Consider the following 17,689-nt stretch of genomic DNA (forward strand, 5'->3'; position numbering starts at 1 on the left):
TTGCTAGGCAAGCGCTCTACCACTGAGCTAAATCCCCAACCTGGAAACTGATTTTTAAGGGTTTGAGTATTTACTCTGGGTCTCCCTGTCAGGGCAACTTCCTCAAAAGCAAGTGTGTGTCTTGATGTCCACAGAGTCTGATGCAAAGCAGGAGCACCTTCAAGAAACCTAAATTTTAAAACAAATCAATAGGGCTGGAGGGCTGGCTCAGAGGTGAAGAATGCCTTCTGAGGACAGTTCATTTCCCAACACACCATCTCACACCAGCGAGTAACTCCAGCTCCAGGGAGAATCCGACGCCCTCTTCTGGCCTCCTAGAGCACCGCACTCGAATGCAAAAACCCACATACATACCCATAACTAGAAAATAAATCTTATAAACAAAGAACCTCTGGCTTCCGTGCACCCAGCTCTTATTCAGCTCTAAGCCTTGCAGGCTAGGGGGTTAGCAATCTTCCTTTCTCCTACATAATCGCGGGGACCCTTAGGTCGTCCCAGACTGTCGCTCGGAATCCTCCCTTGCCGGCCGAGCCCCACGCCCCCCGGCCCCCGGCCCGCCCCGCGCGGCTTGTTTACTCCCCGGCGCAGCCTAGTTCTCCCCGGAGCCCGCCCCCGCAGGCCGCCTATTGGTCTAAGTGACACGAAGGCCTGCTCCGATTGGCCGCAGCGGCAGAGGCGCGGGTGAGTGGGGTAGGCTGCGCCTGAGGCCCAGAAGGGGTAGCAGGCCATGGCGGCGGCGGCGGCGGCTGTGGCGGGTTGGCTGGGCTGGGTGCTTGCCGCGCTCTGTCTGGGCAGCACCGCGGGGGAGGCGGCGCCGGGAGCGGGACTGCTGGGCTTCTGCATGGAGGAGGACAGCGCGCCGGGCGCAGGCTCACTGCGCGGAAGGGCAGCGCCGGAGGCCACTTTCTGCTTGCGACTCTTCTGCTCGGGCTTAGCCAACAGCTCCTGGACCTGGGTGGCCACGGAGGGTGCAGGCTGCCCCGAGGGCGGGCGGGCCACGGAGCCCGAGGAGGCGGCCGCCCCCACGGGCGAGTGGCGTGCACTGCTGCGCCTGCGCACCGAGGCCGGGCGCCCGCGCTCCGCACTGCTGGCGGTGCGCGTGGAGCCGGGCGGCGGGGCAGCCGAGGAGGCGGCGCCGCCCTGGGCGCTGGGGCTGGGGGCGGCCGGGTTGCTGGCCCTGGCGGCCGTGGCGCGCGGCCTGCAGCTGAGCGCTCTGGCGCTGGCGCCGGCCGAGGTGCAGGTGCTGCGCGAGAGCGGCTCGGAGGCGGAGCGCGCGGCTGCGCGGCGCCTGGAACCTGCGCGGCGCTGGGCCGGCTGCGCCCTGGGCGCGCTGCTGCTGCTGGCCAGCCTGGCGCAGGCGGCACTGGCGGTGCTGCTGTACCGAGCGGTCGGCCAGCGCGCCGTGCCCGCGGTGCTGGGCTGCGCGGGGCTGGTGTTCCTGGTGGGCGAGGTGCTGCCGGTCGCTGTGAGCGGCCGCTGGGCGCTGGCGCTGGCGCCGCGCGCGCTGGGCCTGAGCCGCCTGGCGGTGCTGCTCACCTTGCCCGTGGCGTTGCCCGTGGGGCAGCTGCTGGAGCTGGCAGCGCGGCCGGGCCGTCTGCGTGAGCGCGTGCTGGAGCTGGCGCGCGGCGGCGGCGACCCCTACAGCGATCTGAGCAAGGGCGTCCTGCGCTACCGGACCGTGGAGGACGTGCTCACGCCCCTCGAAGACTGCTTTATGCTGGACTCCGGCGCTGTCCTGGACTTCGGCGTCCTAGCCAGTATCATGCAGAGCGGCCACACGCGCATCCCAGTGTACGAGGAGGAGCGTTCCAACATCGTGGACATACTGTACCTCAAGGACTTGGCCTTCGTGGACCCTGAGGACTGCACGCCGCTCAGCACCATCACCCGCTTCTACAACCATCCACTCCACTTCGTCTTCAACGACACCAAATTGGACGCTGTCCTGGAAGAGTTCAAGCGAGGTAAGGGGCTGTCCCTAGTGGAGAGGGTCTCACCTCGCCGGAGAAGGCACTAAGACTTGACCTTTCCCAGAAAATGATGGCCTTGAACCTGGGAATGACCATTGGAAATATTTAAAGACCAACATTTAGACCCGGGAAGGAAGTGCTGTGTGTCTCTGATGCAGGAGGATTGGAAGGTGGTTCCAGGCTAGCCTGGGTTATGTAGTAAGATCCTATTTATTAAAAAAGAAAAAAAAAAAGTGAAGATGTAGCTCAGTGTTTGCCTAACATACACGAAGCTCTGAGTCACTACATAAATCCAGATAGTGGCCTACCTACTTAGAAAGATAGAAGCCAGTCTGGGCTAAAGATTCTGTCTCAAAGCTAAATGAATGAATAAAAGCCTCCCGCCGCCCTTCTCCTCCCGTTGGCAGCAAGCATGCCTGTCTACTTGGCTCTAACCCCAGAGGTTTCTTTGTCCTGAGCCGTTTCTGTGCACTTGGCCTTCCAAGCTCACCCAGATTCTTGGATAGTAACTAAAAGGATGTCAAAAGGATAAGGTAACTGGAAATGGTTATCGTCTCCTATTTAACATTAAATTAGCAGGACCTGTGATGGGTACTGGCCATCCAGGTTGCAGGACAAGGAAGGAACTCAAATACTTTTCTACAGATACTGAGAAAATTTCACTAAATGTATTGAAAGCAACATCATGACTAATTTAATTTCCCTTCCTGGCTTTTTTCCCTTAAGGTTTTTTTTCTTGAGATTTTCATTTTTGTGTGTATGAGTGTTTGTGTGTATTATACCTTTGTACCATGTGCATGCAGTTCCAATGGAAGCAAGAAGAGGGGGATGGGTTCCTTGGGGCTGGAGTTACAGACAGTTGTTAGCCATCCTGTGGGTGCTGGGAACCGAACCCTGGGTCCTCCAGTGCTCTTAACAGCTGAGTCATCTCTCAGCTTCAGGGCTAGTAATGAAGCCCAGGGCAAGTGCTCTTCCCCTGAGCCACACCCCCATCTCCATGTCCATGTGCCCCTTTTTTGCCTAAGGTCTCTGGGATTCTCCCTTAACTCTGCCTTTTTCACCAGCTCCTTTCACTGGTTTGTGTAAGCAGCTTTTTAAATTTTTTAAGATTTACTTATGTGTATGTGTGTTTTGCATGTCTGATGCCCGAGAAGGTTGGAAGAGGGCTTTGGATCCCCTGGAACTGGAGTTATGGATGGTTGTGAGGCATTATATGAGTGCTGGGAACTGAACCCATATGGTGCCTCGCCATAGATGACCTGAACCCAGGTCCCCTCTATTAAGGTTGAAAGTAAAAACCATGAGGCTCTCCAAATGTTAACATGTGGATTCCTAGCGGTGGCGTTGGTAGCTCACACCTTTAATCCCAGCACTTGGGGAAGGCAGAGGCAGATGGATCTCTGAGTTTGAGGACAGTCAGGGCTACACAGAAAAATCCTGTTATGGAGGGGGGGGCAAAAACAACAACCAAAAAAATGTGGGTTCCTCTGTAGGACTCTACCCTCATCTTTGGGGTGCTTTCCAGAGCCTTAGTGTTCCTTGCCCACTAGATACCCTCCCTTCCTTGGAGAGTAGGGGTGGATGTACACCAGGGTTCTGGGTGGATGGACTAGGCTGCATGTTAAGAAGTGGCAGATGGAGCAAAACCCCCTTGAACTGGGCAGCTGGCAAATCTTCTGGCCCCAGGTCCATCCAGTCAATGAGTCTCTAGACCGTCAGTACAAGAGACAGCTCTCGGCCATGAGCACACTACTCCTGTATTGACTGCAGCGTGTGCCAGACTCTTGACTGGCACTCTGCATGCCCAGTCTCCCTTTGTCTTTGCAGGAGACCTGCATGTAGATCATGAACGGCTGAGTGGGAGGCTTGAATGGGCATCTCTGACTGGCCTGTTGGAGGACCTCTCAGATGTGTCCTGGCTTTTTCCTGGACCTCGGTCCTGCAGCCTCTTTATAGGGAGGGTAGGGTCCATCTGGGCTGCTGGCACCCTAAAGCAAGGCACTTATTGGTGTGGGAGGCAGCCAGCAGGATTCTGTCCTGTCCCTGCCTGCTTTGTAGGAAGATTGCTGAGTCGATCTTGCTCTGTTAGTTTATCAAAGATGAGAGACTTAGGTCCGGCCTGCTTGTGAGTCTCGTGGCTGTCATTCCTGAGATAGTGTCTGTCAGCTCCGGGTGAATTAGCCTTTAGGGTGAACCTGGAAGTATAAGGCCCCATTTCTTCAGAATAGTCACAAGCCTTCCTTTCAGGAGGGTAATAAAGAGGCCATGACTGTCCCTCTGATGTCCCAAACCCTCCTTACTAAGGTCTTTTAAATTGTTCACTCACATCAAAGACCAGAGCAAGTTCTGGTTGACCTGTCAGTAGGAAAGAAACGTCCCAGCTGAGGACAGAGGCAGGAGGATTGTGAATTTGAAGCCATGTGGGATTGGGGGGAGAGAGGTGAGCAAGGAAGTGTTCACTGTAGTGTCCCATTCCGGCCAGACCTGTGCTTTGATGTCTACATGCTGTCAGTGTCACAGATTTGGGACAGTGGAAGTGTAAGGGCTGTCCCTGTCTAGATAGAACCGAATCTAAGCGTCAGGAATTGGTAAGGATGTTAAGGATGAGGTTGATGAGAGCCGTTTTTCATTTAGTTAAAATGTTGGCAGAGGTGGCGCTGGAGAGATGGCTCAGCAGTTAAGAGCATTGACTGCCCTTCCAAAGGACCTGGGTTCACTTTCCAGCACCCACATGGCAGCTCACAACTGTCTGTAACTCTAGTTCCAGGGGATCTGACACCCTCACACGGACATACACATGCAGGCAAAACACCAATGCTTATAAAATAAAAAATATGTATTTTAAGAAAATGTTCACAGAAGCAAGATGAGTGGAGTGCTTGTTTGTGTATTGCATTATGGACATGGCTTTGATCAACAGGGCTATGAGCCAGGAGCAGCACTGTGTGGGTGGTTTTGTGTTTTGAGGCAGGCTCTCACTATGTTGCTTTGGCTAGCCTTGAGCTCAGATCCGCCTGCTTCTGCCGCCCAGTGCTCAGACTAAAGAGCTGGGTGTGTCCTACACCCAGATTGTCTTGAGTATTTTTACTGATCAGTGGCTGATCAGTGGAAACAATGGTGTGGGGAACCCAGGAAATGTGCCACATTGGCCTGAGGAGGTGACCAGGGAGGCATGAGGAGGTAGACATTTGCTGCTTGTGGAGGGCTGGGGAGCCAGAAGTCATATTGGAGCCTAGGTGTCTTCCTGTATGATACAGTATTGGCTTCCTCAAGGGCTGGAGCCAGGAGCAGGTAAGTGTTTTCTTACATTGGAATTTGTGTCCCAAGGAGCAGATTCCTAGCAGGCAGATGATAGGAACTGCAAACAAAAGACTGAAGAGGAGGTGAAGATCTGAATGTCAGCGTAGAAGTAATCTTATCTCCTGAGCTATAGGAGTGGTACAGAGAGCCTGAGCCCTGGGGTACACAAAGCATGCAGGAGGAGGGGACTGGAAAAGATGCCAGGAACAGGCTGGACCACAGAAGTAAGAGGAACCAGAAATTTAGAGAGTCCTGAGAGCTAAAAGAACAGACCACCTTCTAAGAGAGGTCAGCAATCAGGATGACTTAGGCTTTTTTTCCCCTCCCGAGTGCTAGGGAAGGAACCCAGAGCCATGTACATATTAGTCAAGCGCTCTGCCGCTGAGTTTTTGCCCTTGATCTGTGGATCTGGGGCTGAGGAGTGACTGGGAGAATGAATGTGGATGGCCTACATTCACCATGTCTTGTCCACTGGGGACAAACAGTCCCTCCAAGCCCTCTGTCTTATGTATTCATATGGCCAGGGACTTCTCCCATTATTGCACCATCCTGATGCAACAGGTTACAGAATTGTGAGTCTTTTTCAGAGAACTTTGAGAGAAGTTAATTCTTTCTGTTAGGGGCATATCAGAGGGACTCACTCTTGGGAGGAGGGAGCTGCGTTGAGGCTTCCCTGCTCTGAGCGGCCTTTTAGAACCCAGGCTTGGGGTTTGAGGATGCCAGACTTGCACTCCTGACCCTCCCCACTTGGCCTCACAGGTTTGTAATCCACGACAGAGCAGCCCCTGTGGAAATGGCATCTCCCTGCTAGCTTGAGCCGGTTCCAGAGCCATCATCAAGGATTGGAAGGAATTTAGAAACCTGGCACTTTGACTCAGTGCCTCTGACTGAGTAGACTGAGCAGTTGTCGGGGGTACCTGGCCTTTTCCTCCTGGGAGGCTTTAATCTTTACCTGGGGCATTTAGAGTCTCCTGAAGAAAGAGGCCTTATTTGGTAAATATTTCATGATTCATGAAAAGGCCTGGGCATTTTCTTCAAAACATCCTGGGAGCACGTAGCCCTCATGTAGGTCTGGACCATCCTGTAACCCTGTAGCCCACCTATGACTCCAGATTCTTTGAGTGGACCCTCTTCAGGGTAGTGGTATGCTGCAAGTGTTAAGCACATACACACCAGGTTTCAGGGGTGTGTTATAAAATGTAAAAAGAGGTGTAAAGTATATATTGTGTTTTTGTGTTGGTTACACATTGAAATAATACTTTAACTATATTGGATATCATATAGTGTTAAAATGTTAACTAAAAGATTTTAAATTATATACATAGCTTGTACTCTGTCTTTCAAATAGATATAAAGTTTTATGGGTGGAAAATACTTATGTAACCCCAAGTAAATATCTGAAATCTCCCCAACCCTGTAAGAGTTGGTTTTTTTCCATCTTTTCTGCCCTCACTAAATCAGCCAAATAAGAAATTGAGAAAGAGCAAGGTGGCATGTGCCAGCTCTAACTCTTCCTCTTGACATACTACGGATTCTAAATGCCCACATTTACTGGTCACAAAACCCAGGCCAACCTAGGTTGCATAGTGAGACTCTTCCTCAAGAAACAAAACAGTGTTGTACACTTGATCTCAATACTCCTGAGACTGAGGCAGGAGCATTGTGATTGCCAGGCCAACATAGGCTACAGTAATGAAACCCTGTCTTTTTGTTTTGTTTTATTTTGTTTTTGTTTTTTGCTTGTTTGTTTGTGTTTGTTTTTGTTTTTCGAGACAGGGTTTCTCTGTGTAGCTTTGTGCCTTTCCTGGAACTCACTCTGTAGCCCAGGCTGGTCTCGAACTCACAGAGATCCACCTCCCTCTGCCTTCCCGAGTGTTGGAATTAAAGGCGTGCGCCACCGCTGCCAGACTTGAAACTCTGTCTTAAAAATAAAATCAGAGCCAGCCTGGTCTCCAAAGCGAGTTCCCGGAAAGGTACAAAGCTACATAGAGAAACCCTATCTTGAAAAACCAAAAAAATAATAAAATAAAATAAAATCAGGTAGATGAATAGAAAAATAAAATAAACTCAGCCCAGGTGGTAGTGACACGCCTTTAATCCCAGCACTCGGGAGACAGAGACAGGTGGATCTCTGAGTTCGAGGATCGCCTGGTCTACAAAGCGAGTTCCAGGACAGCTAGGACTTACACAGAGAAACCCTGTCTCGCAAAAACCAGAGTGGAGGGGGGAGTAAAAAGAGGGCTGAGGATATAGCTCAGGAGGGGGTAGCGTGCTTGTGTAGCAGGTGTGCGGGAGGCCCTTGTGTGCCTTGCAGAGGAAAGGGTGTGGCATGGCCAGTACCAGCATCTTCTGTCCTTTGGTGCAAGGAAACCTGGGAGGTCCCTACAGACTGCAAATATGTGTCCCTCCTACAGGGAAGTCACACCTGGCCATCGTTCAGAAGGTGAACAACGAAGGTGACTGTGACCCCTTCTACGAGGTGCTGGGCTTGGTCACGCTGGAGGACGTCATCGAGGAGATCATCAGGTCGGAGATCCTGGATGAGTCTGAAGACTACCGTGAGTCTGACTGTTGTTCTCTAACTCACAGCCCTTCCTGCAGCCTCTGGAGCATCTGTATCAGAGGCCAGTGGGCTTTAATGCCGCTGAGCAGCGTCTGGAGCTCCAGCCAGACCTCATCTTCCCTCCTGTGGTATGGGCCAGGGTTGCCCCTCCATACAAGCCACGCAGACCATCCCATTGTTGGCGATTGTGGCCCCTGTGTGAGCAGAGGGCTTTGTAAGAGCCCTCCATCACTGGAAGAAGTGTCTGCCCTTGACGGGCCAATGCCTTTCTCCCGCTTTGGCCGGCCCACATTCTTTGGTGCATAGCTCCTTGATGTATTCTTTGAATTGGATGTGAGGCTCCGTAGTAGAGTATTTGTCCAGCTTGAATGGGGCTGAGTTTGGTCGCCTGCACCACATAGGTTAAAAAAAAAAATCCACTTGCCTTTAATCCCAGCCAGGCAGAGGCAGGTCGACCTCTGAGTTCCTGGCCAACAGAGGATATATAGTAGGTAGACCTTGTCTCAAAAAAAAAAAAAAGGGCATTCTTGACTAGCTACTGAGCAGGTCTTCTGTAGCAGACAGTTGTGGGACCTTTGATTGCGTCTTCCTCTTCCTTTGATGGCCAACTCTGTGGGGCAGACACAGAGCCCATACTTGATAGCTGGGGCCTCACGTGGCTTCTTGGGGGACCCCCCCCCCACTGCCATGTCTGTGTCTTCGCTTCCATTCCTGAGCCAGTGGAGGGTCACCAGGGTAGCTGCTGCCATCTGTCGTGGCTGATCTTCCAACACTTGTACCTGAAGGATCTCCACCGCAGCGTTCTCTTCTGCAGGAGAGCCAGACCTCCTGTGGGCATGACTGAAAAGGCATGCGGGCTGTGGCCGCCTCCGCCTCCGTCCTAGCACTGGGGTTCTCGTGTGGTGGGCGTGGCAGCTGAGTGTCTTGCAGGGTGCAGTGCCAAGGACGTTTCCTTGGGGATCCCCTAAAATCCCTGGACCTTGGGAGGAAGGAGTGGGTGACAGGGCCGTTTGCTCTGTTTGTGGTCATAGTTGGGTGCTGATATCCACCCATGCCATCTTTTCCACTGCCTCTGCAGACACCAAGGTGAGGAAAAAGACTGTTGCTCTGGGCACCCCTCTCAAGCGGAAGGAGGAGTTCTCCTTATTCAAGGTGTCTGATGATGAATATAAAGTAAAAATCTCGCCTCAGCTGCTCCTGGCCACCCAGCGCTTCCTTTCCCGAGGTGAGGGTGAAGGGTGGTCCTTGCCCCTGGTCTCACCACCCAGAGGGTCAAGAAACCACCCAGGCCAGACACCAGCTTGGCCCCTAGTGAGCCGGAGGCTCCCGAAGAGCATCTGCTTCCCTCTGCAGAGCTAGTGGGTGTCTCCTGATAAGACGTGTTCCGGGCACTTCATCTGGCCCGTGTGGTATGCCCTGCTTGGCTCTCTTGTGTGGATTGCCGCAGCCCAGGGACCACTGGGAGAGCCCAGGAGGCAGGTGTGATGACAGGCCATTTGGGCCCCAGTGGACACTGTCCCTTTCTCCCACCGTGGGGCAGAGGTGGATGTGTTCAGCCCATTGCGAATCTCCGAGAAAGTCTTGCTGTATCTGCTGAAGCATCCCAGTGTCAACCAGGAGGTGAAGTTTGATGAGAACAACCGCCTGGCCACGCACCATTACTTGTACCAGCGCAGCCAGCCGGTGGACTACTTCATCCTCATCCTGCAGGTAACCACGGTTGCCTAGACCTGAAGCCTCCCACGTCCTCAGACCTGGAGAGAGAGCTGTCCAGACAGCCACCGTAATAAACGCCGGGGGCAGAGGTTCCTCCTGTCCTCTCATGACTGGAGAGATAACCTGTCCGCTTCTGTCCTCCCAGGGCAGGGTCGAGGTGGAGATTGGAAAAGAGGGCCTGAGGTTCGAGAATGGGGCCTTCACCTACTATGGAGTGTCTGCCCTGGCATCTCCATCTTCAGGTAAGCCAGGGCCCCTTTGGGGGTTGTGATCATGGTTGGCAGAGCTGCTCCTGACGCTCTGGATGCTGCAGAAGGTCTAAGTGCCCAGGACACTGGCTTCCCTGGAGCCTGTGTGCCTGTCCCATGGCTTCCTGTCTAGGCAGGATAGAGGGCGGAGCATCACCTCTGCCTTGTTTATCTAGGTAGCCACTCGATCCCTGCAAAGGGTCCAGAGTGGCTTCTTTGTGGTCTTCCATGTTCCCACCCATCCCTCTCCAAGGGGACTTCAAGGGCAGGCAGTAGAGGCTGTGCACTTGTCCCACTGCCTTCCACCATCTCTGATTATTTCCTCCATAGCTCACCAGTCCCCCGTGTCTTCACGCCAGCTCATCCGCCATGAGCCGCAGCCTGAACCACCCGAGAGTACCCGCCCCTCCGCATACTGTCCTGACTACACCGTGAGGGCCCTTTCTGACCTGCAGCTCATTAAGGTGACTTTGGGCTGCACGTTGGTGCTGCTTTAACTGGCTTTGTGCTCCCGAGGGGACTAGTCCAGCTGGTCACTGTGAAGATGGAGAGTAAACCCAGCACAAGAAGACAGGCTCACATCCTGAATGGTGGGACCACCCCCTCTCCCTGGACTGTTGGGTCTGGACCTCTCTGGAGGCCTCATGCCTGATCTCTCCATTGTAGATCTTAAAAAATCACTTGGCCATAAAAGAAAACCGCGTGGCTCAAGGCTTTCTGCCCTCGGCTAGTTTAAAGTCCTGCCTGTCTAGTGCAGGTCAGAGGTGGGAGCTCTGCTGTCTGGATCTTGCGATTGCACCTGCTGGGTAATTTCTCCATTCTCTTATCCTCTAGATCACACGGTTGCAGTACCTTAATGCACTCCTGGCTTCCCGAGCCCAAAGCTTGCCTCCATCCCCAGAGATTGCTGAGCTCCAGGCCATCCCAGGCAGCCAGACCAGGCTCCTTGGTGACAAGTCCACTGAGACAGCAGGTAAGCCCCCCATGGTACATCCTGCAGTGCTAGGGCCCAGGGGTCACAGGAAATCCTGCCATTGCGTTGTGTGTGCTCTCTCCTCCCCGTGTGTACCCTCCTGTTTCTCTGCCCATCCCTTCCTTGGTACTGTTTGCAGTAGCTTGGATTACACAGTCAGCTGGCACTCAAAATAGAGCAGACGGCCTTTTCTCTCCATGGCTTCTTAGAGGTGGTTTAGTTAGTTCTCGATAAGTGGGGGGATGTTCAGTGTACAAACTCTCAGGCCACTTAAGATCAGGTTAGGTCACTTAAAGAATCAAGATTTGGCTTTTCCTTGGCCCTGGCTCAGAGGAGCACTTGCTGTGGAGCTGGGTCAACACACATTGATAGTGAAGTTCTATAAGTCTGGAAGCAGAAAATGCTCGGGTGGGGGCATTTGGAGCTATGGGTGGGCTCCGGCTGCCTCACAGAGTCTGTGGTTTGGGTGGTGAAGGCCAGGGGCTTTCTGTTGTTTTTTGAGTTGATTGGTCCTTGGATGAGGCTCAGGATCGCCAAGCTGAGCTTCAGAAGTAGCTCTGGATGGCATGCAGGCTGCTGCCTTGCTCCACTTGGCTGCCCCAGGGAGCCAAATTCCTACTGGGCATTTACTCTGCAGGCATGCTTAGAGCTGACCCCATCTTCCCTGGAGAAGCTGCCCACCATCCTGAGAGGTGGGGATTGCTAGCCTTGCCCGATAGATGAGGAATGGAGTTTGACAGCCTCCTGGGGACTTAGGGCTGTGGTCACCAAGACCCACACTTGATATCACAAACATGTTTTTACTGTAGAAATTGCTTTTTTAATCAGGAGGTAACAGCAAGTACAGAGGATGGAAACCCTTGACCCTGAGCCACAGTGATGGCCCAGCTCCTGTGGGCTCTGCTCCGGCTCCAGGCATTGCTAGGGGACAGCTGAGGCACGCCTTGCAGGAGGGTCAGTTTCAGAAAGGCACTTTTCACCGTGTTCACATGGCGGTGACAGTGTTCCCCATGGCCTTTTGTGGACTACCCCAGAACAGAAGTTCACATGGCCACATTAGCCTTACCGAGACTCGTTTTTAAAACGTGAGTGTCTTCCGGCTCCAGCCACTGCTCAGACTGCAGGGGCTGTATTCGAGGTACAGGCATGAATTGAGAATGGCAGTTCTCCTTGGAGCAGGTCTTCCGGCAGGGATTTTTCCCCTCTCCCTTCCCCTCTTCCCCCCTTGCTCCCTCCTTTCCCTGCTTTTCTTTCCTTTCTTTCCAAGTGCTGGGGGGCGGGGGGCATTGAACTTAAAGCCTTGCACACACTGGGCAAGCATTCTACCATTTGAGCTGTACCTCTAGTCCCTGGAGAAGTTTTCATCCTCTTGACTTGGTCCACTCTCTGGGCTAGCCTATAAAAAGACTAATTTATAGTGGCTTGTGGGTCATTTCTTCCTTATAATGGTTTATCCACCCTGTTTGCCGGTTTTTACCTAGGTGACCTGATGTGAGCCCCAGTGAGGTTTGCCTAACTCTGGGGTCTCCCTGGGTTTGTCCCTGCCCCTGAAGAGTTTAGTGTTACTGCACAGTGCTGGTTTCGGTGGGCCACTGTTTAAACGAGTGCAGAAAGACTTGGTCCCTGTGGATTTGGCCACTGAATCCCTGGCAGGAAAGTGCTTTTCTTGAAATGTTTGGAATGTACAAGAATTTTAAATGGCCTACATCAGGGATTGGGTCAGGTGGTGGCAGTGCACACCTTTTATCCCAGCACTCCGGAGGCAGAGGCAGGTGGATCTCTGAATTCAAGGCCAGCGTGGTCTGCGTAGTGAGTTCTAGGAAAGCCAGGACTACACAGAGAAACCCTGTTTCGAAAAACAAATAAACCTGCATCAGGGATCAGCAAACTATGGTGTGAGAACCTGATTTGTTTATAAATGAGGTTTTATTAGAGTCCACCCTTTTGTTGCGGGTTGTCTGGATGCTCTGAGTGGCAATGGGGACATAGCAGGTGACTAGGCCCTTTACTGAAAGTTGGATCCCGGGACTCCTCACCTGTGCAGCCCTGTGATTGGTGACGTCCCTCTGTGGTCCCCAGCATCACCTGTGTAGCACAGAGCCCTCCCCAGCCTTCCGCGTGGTGCTGAGGAGCTGAGGCCCACTGCCACTGAACAGCGTGTTCCTCTTCTTTCTTCTCTCTGCTCTCTTCAGCCTTCCCAGTAGACCTTTCCCTCTTTGGCACATTTGGAAACTGCAGTTGATAAATGACTGTGGACTAGTGAGCATTTTTTGTTTTAAGAAAACACCAAGGTAAATATCTGTTTCCTTTTTCTTTGATTTACTTTTCCCATCCTTTAGCTGTTGGCAGGCACTACAGACCGCTTCCCCCAGGCTGGAGTGCATTTCCCTTGGTGGGGGAGTTGGGAGGGGTACTGTATTTTATTTTTCTAGTACTTACTTCTTTTAGAAGACAAGGGGTCATGGCACACCTGGTTAGTCCTGGAACATACGGCTTCCTTGTAGCACAGAGGCTCTTCATTATCTACGGAAGTTTCTTTTTGCCCAGCATAGCAGCCTGAGCCCCCTGGAGTCAGAAATACATAGCACCTCCTAGGTATCATGGCTCACACCTATAATCTCAGCACCCCAGAAGATGAGGCAGGAGAACTGCCTTGAGTTTGAGGTCACTCCACACTGCATGCTGAATTCCAAGCCAGCCAGCAAGACTTTCTCTCAAAACAAAATAGGGGCTGGCAGTATGGCTCTGTGGGTAAGATGCTTGCTGTCAAGCTGGTGACCCAAGTTCAGTCCCCAGAACCTATGTGGTGGAAGGTAAGAACCGAGTCTCAGCTTGTCCTCTGACCTCCATACACGTCATGACACATGCATACCCTCACACGTTTGTACGCACACACCAAGGTAAATGTAAGAAGAGCTGACTGACTGTGAAGAACGGAAGAAAGACAATTAAGGTTCAAAGCCAGCTGTGGCGGTACACTCCTGTAATTCGGTTCTTGGGAGGTGGGGTAGGAGCTGACATTCAAGGTCAGCCTGGGCTGCATAAGACCCTGTCTCAAACCCTGCTGCCCCAAAGAAGAGGGGGAGGGGGCAGACCCACAAACCAATGACAAAAAAAAAAAATCAGTAGCCCATCTTTGTCCCTCATTGGTGGCATCTGTCCTTGGAGTGGGTTTCTCTCTTGACCATGTTCTTGACTGCTTTGATGTGTCTGAGATGTCCCAGGGCCCATCTGTCCAGGCTGTCTCTTTGTCCTAAAGGTTCAGTACTTGGTTTTGCTAGAGCCTGCTCCCTGGCTACTGCGAATGCCATTCTCTTTCTCCCCTCTCCTTAGGGTCCAACATCAGCAGACCTGACGTCCCAGTGGAGAAGAGCCCTGGGCAGAACCCAGGAGTGTAACTGCTTGCCAGGCAGCCCCGAGCTGGAAATGGACAAGCGTGTGGGGAGCTGGGGAGAGCCAAGCAGGAGCTTCATGCCAGCCTGTCCCCCACCTGTTCTGGCCACGTTTTAGATGGCCATTGTAAGATGTGGGTCCTGGGCCTCCTGAATGCCAGAGCCTTCAGCTGGCCCTGCCTTCCCTTAGGAGATAGGACTGGCAGGTCGGTCCTCCAGAAGAAGCCTGTTTCTGGGGGGATGAAAGGAACAGCATCATCTCTAGTCCCCACGGCCCAGCCTCTCCCCTGATACTGTCACGGCACAGTGTCTATACCTCCCTGAGCCAGGTGCTATGTGGCGGGTGCAGTTACTGCCTTTATATGGTCTTGGCCTGTCTCACTTTGCTTTTGATTGGCCAGCCCTCTGTCATTGACATCACTTTATGTGCAAGCCAAGAGCTCTGGCTTTGGATGGAGAGCCAAGTCTATGGCCCTGTCCTGTACCTTTTTATTTTCTAACAATGCCATATTTTGATTCATGTACCCCCGTTTTTTCCATGTGCCAAATCTAAAAGCACGATTCACCAATAAGTCTGTACTCTAGTTCTGCTCCCTCCTGTGGAGGGAGGTAGCTTCTCTGACTCCTGAAGTCAAAGTGAGCAGCCTGGCCCAGTGACACAGGGAGCCTGCCCAGCATGGCTGAAAAGTCGGTGTTGAGGACCTGCCTTGTACTTTTGTCTTCAGCCCCCGGGGACACGTGCGGCTGTAATGGGTAGAGAACAGCAATCAGAGAGGATTCTGTAAACCTGGTACCTCCTTGTCGCCTGCTGAGAAGACAAGGTTTTCTTGTATCTGAAATATCTCAAATTGTGTGCCCTTTTCCGTTTCCAGGGACGTTGTTTTAGAGATGCAGGGTTGGGAGCGCACAGGCTTTCTCCTCTAGTGTACCTACATTTTCCTTCCACAGTTTCAGCTCTGGGACCATAGACTGGGGTGGGAAGGGAGGATTTCTGGAACTTTCCTCAAAAGAATGTGGGTCCTGGTAAGTGAGACTTGCAGGCCAAGAGAACAGTGGTATGCTTGCCAAGAAAATATTCTCAAGGAATATGCGCTAAGAACAAACTCAGGTTGGAATCAAATACTTTAAAAATCATCTCTCTCCAGAAAAGAATTCTGAATTTTGGCTGTAGAATCACCTGGCAGATTAGAACCTTGGTTACCTGGGCCCTTCTGGGGCTTCTGATTTAGTCACCTTGAACACCAGGGTTAGAGTCTTGAAATAGTTTTAGGTTCATAGAAGAGTTCCAGATGCCCTTTACTCAGCATCCCCTGATGTTAACATGTTAAATCACCTTGTTACAGTTATCCAAATTAAAATGTTAACATTGGTGTCATACTATTTAACTGGAGGCTTGGTTTGGATGTTACTTTTTTTTTCCCTAGTAATGTCCTTTTCTGTTGCAGAATTCCAAGGCAGGATGCCAAAATGCACTTAGAGCTATTGTTTTCCTTTTTACCTGACTTTGTATTTTATAGAATGGCAGATTCATAGGAAGTTGGAAAGATGCAGAGTCCATGCATCCTGTATCTGGCTTTCCTCAGTGGTCCTGTCTCAAAGCCTGGACTGGTGCAGGTGATAACCCGGCACCAGTGTAGACCTGAGTAACTGCTACCCAAGTCTAACCCACTGTCCAGGGTTCCCCCTGGACTGGCACTCAGAGCCACCTGCCCCATCCCTAAGCCCTGGCAACCACTAGACTGTTCCTCATCTCTTTTATTTTGTCATTTCAAGAATGTTGTTTAAGGGGTTGTGCAGTGTGTGGCCGTTAGGGACTGACTTCCTCACTCAGCATAGTTCTCTGGGGACTGATCCGGGTCATTGTGCCAGTAGTTTGTTCCCTTTTCTTGCCAAGTGGGATTCCATGGTGTATTCATTGTCCTGTCGGAGGACATCTGGGTTGTTTCCAGTTTTTGGCCTTTTCCAAATAAAGCTGCTATGAACATTCATGTACAGATGTTGGTGTGAAGGTTGGTGTTGACTCTGGGGGAAGTGCCAGGAGTACAGTTGCTAGGTTGTGTATCATTTAAAGAGAGACTGCCAGGCCTTTTGGAGGAGCTGTGTGCCAGCCTCGGTTCCTACATGAAGTGGAGGAATGGTCCAGTTCCTCGGTCCTCCAAACGGTCATTGTTTTCACTTGAGCTGTTTAGACAGGTGACCAACAGAACCGCTGTGCTTCTCATCTGTTCTTCCTGATCGAATCCGGCACTATAAGTAAAGATCTGCTCAGGTCTTCACCTTGGTGACGTGTCTGTGTTCCTCATGCATTCATTTGCCCCCCTCCCTTTTTGTCTGAGAACTCTTCATATATTCGGATTCTAAAATCAATCCTTCGTTGGATTTGGGGTTTGCAGGAATTTTGGTCTGTAGTGCAGTAGTCTAGTTCTGAAATGTGCCCCTGAGGCCTTACTCCCCTTGACGTGAGTCCTACGGTCATTGGGGCATGCCCTCAAAGGGGCTGTTGGGGCCTTGACGTCTTCCGCTCCTTGGCTCCCTGATGACCCTGAGGTGAAGGCCTGTGCATGAGCTCCCTCCTTATACCGTACATGGCCGGAAGGACCAAGCTTATCCACAGGCCCCTGAGCTCTCTGTCTGTTGTGTGCTCACAGTAACAGAATACTAACAGTGTGGCTGTGCTCTACGGCAGGGTCTCAGGGAACAGAGGTTTTCATTGTGATTAAAGTCCTCTTACCAAACTTGGTTTTGTGCTTTTAGTATATCTGACTGTTGTAGATCTCAGAAGTTGTCTAACTCCCCCTAAGCATTTGAGTTTCTGTTCTACAAGAAAGCTTGTTTCCCATTTTGAATTAATATTTCTATAAATAAGGCTGGGTCACAGCTTTTTTTTTTTTTTAATTTATGCATGTGAATGTTTTGCCTGCATGTATGTCTACATCACATACATGCTTAGTGCCTGCAGAGGCCAAAAGGCAGTTCCTCCCTGGAACTGGAGTTACAGTTATGATTCACCATGTGGGTGCTGAGAATCGAACCCAGGTCCTTTGGAAGAGCAGTTGGTGCTGGTGCTCTTCACTGCCCAGCCATCTCTCCAGCGACCACAGCTGGTTTTTATGGTTTTGTTGGCCCAGGCTCAGGCTGGCCTCAAACTCAAAACCCTGCTTTCTCTGGCTTTTTCCCCTCCTTCCTTCCATGTTTAACCTAAGGATATCCATTTGTTGAAAAGGCATCTCTCCCTCTGTTGGGTGTATTTGGGGGGGGATGGACTATTTCTGGGTTGTCTACTATGTCATATTAGTGTCATACACACTGGATCACTGAAGTTGAACCCCCCCCCCCCTTTAATTTTCTCTTAGGGTCCAGGCTGGGTGTGGTGGCACATGCCTTTAACCCTAGCATTCAGAGGCAGGTGGATCTTTGACTTCAAGGCCAGCCTGGTCTACAGTGAGTTCCAGGACAAAACTTTGAAAAAACAAACAAGAGAGGAGTCTCAGTCTGTGGGCCAGGCTGACCTCATAGTCCCCCTGCCT

At 51.8% G+C, this 17,689-nt stretch overlaps 1 protein-coding gene across 2 annotated transcripts; it reads left to right on the top strand.

The window, feature by feature from the left end:
* The first annotated feature begins 699 nt into the window (after positions 1-699).
* Cnnm3 (cyclin and CBS domain divalent metal cation transport mediator 3) lies at positions 700-15,542 on the top strand. 2 transcript variants are annotated; one of them, XM_036167791.1, is made up of 9 exons: positions 700-1,964; positions 7,685-7,828; positions 8,912-9,058; positions 9,374-9,543; positions 9,695-9,791; positions 10,128-10,261; positions 10,632-10,770; positions 12,963-13,061; positions 14,104-14,165. In XM_036167791.1, the coding sequence occupies exons 1-8, from the start codon at positions 728-730 to the stop codon at positions 13,010-13,012; spliced, it is 2,118 nt and encodes a 705-aa protein (XP_036023684.1). In that variant the 5' UTR covers positions 700-727; the 3' UTR covers positions 13,013-13,061; positions 14,104-14,165. The 2 variants fall into 2 exon arrangements, with proteins under 2 accessions (XP_036023684.1, XP_036023683.1); XM_036167790.1 differs by lacking the exon at positions 12,963-13,061 and having other exon boundaries at positions 14,104-15,542.
* Positions 15,543-17,689: the final 2,147 nt, after the last annotated feature.

The sequence above is a fragment of the Onychomys torridus genome, chromosome 18 (genome assembly GCF_903995425.1).
Source record: "Onychomys torridus chromosome 18, mOncTor1.1, whole genome shotgun sequence".
NCBI lineage: Eukaryota > Metazoa > Chordata > Mammalia > Rodentia > Cricetidae > Onychomys > Onychomys torridus.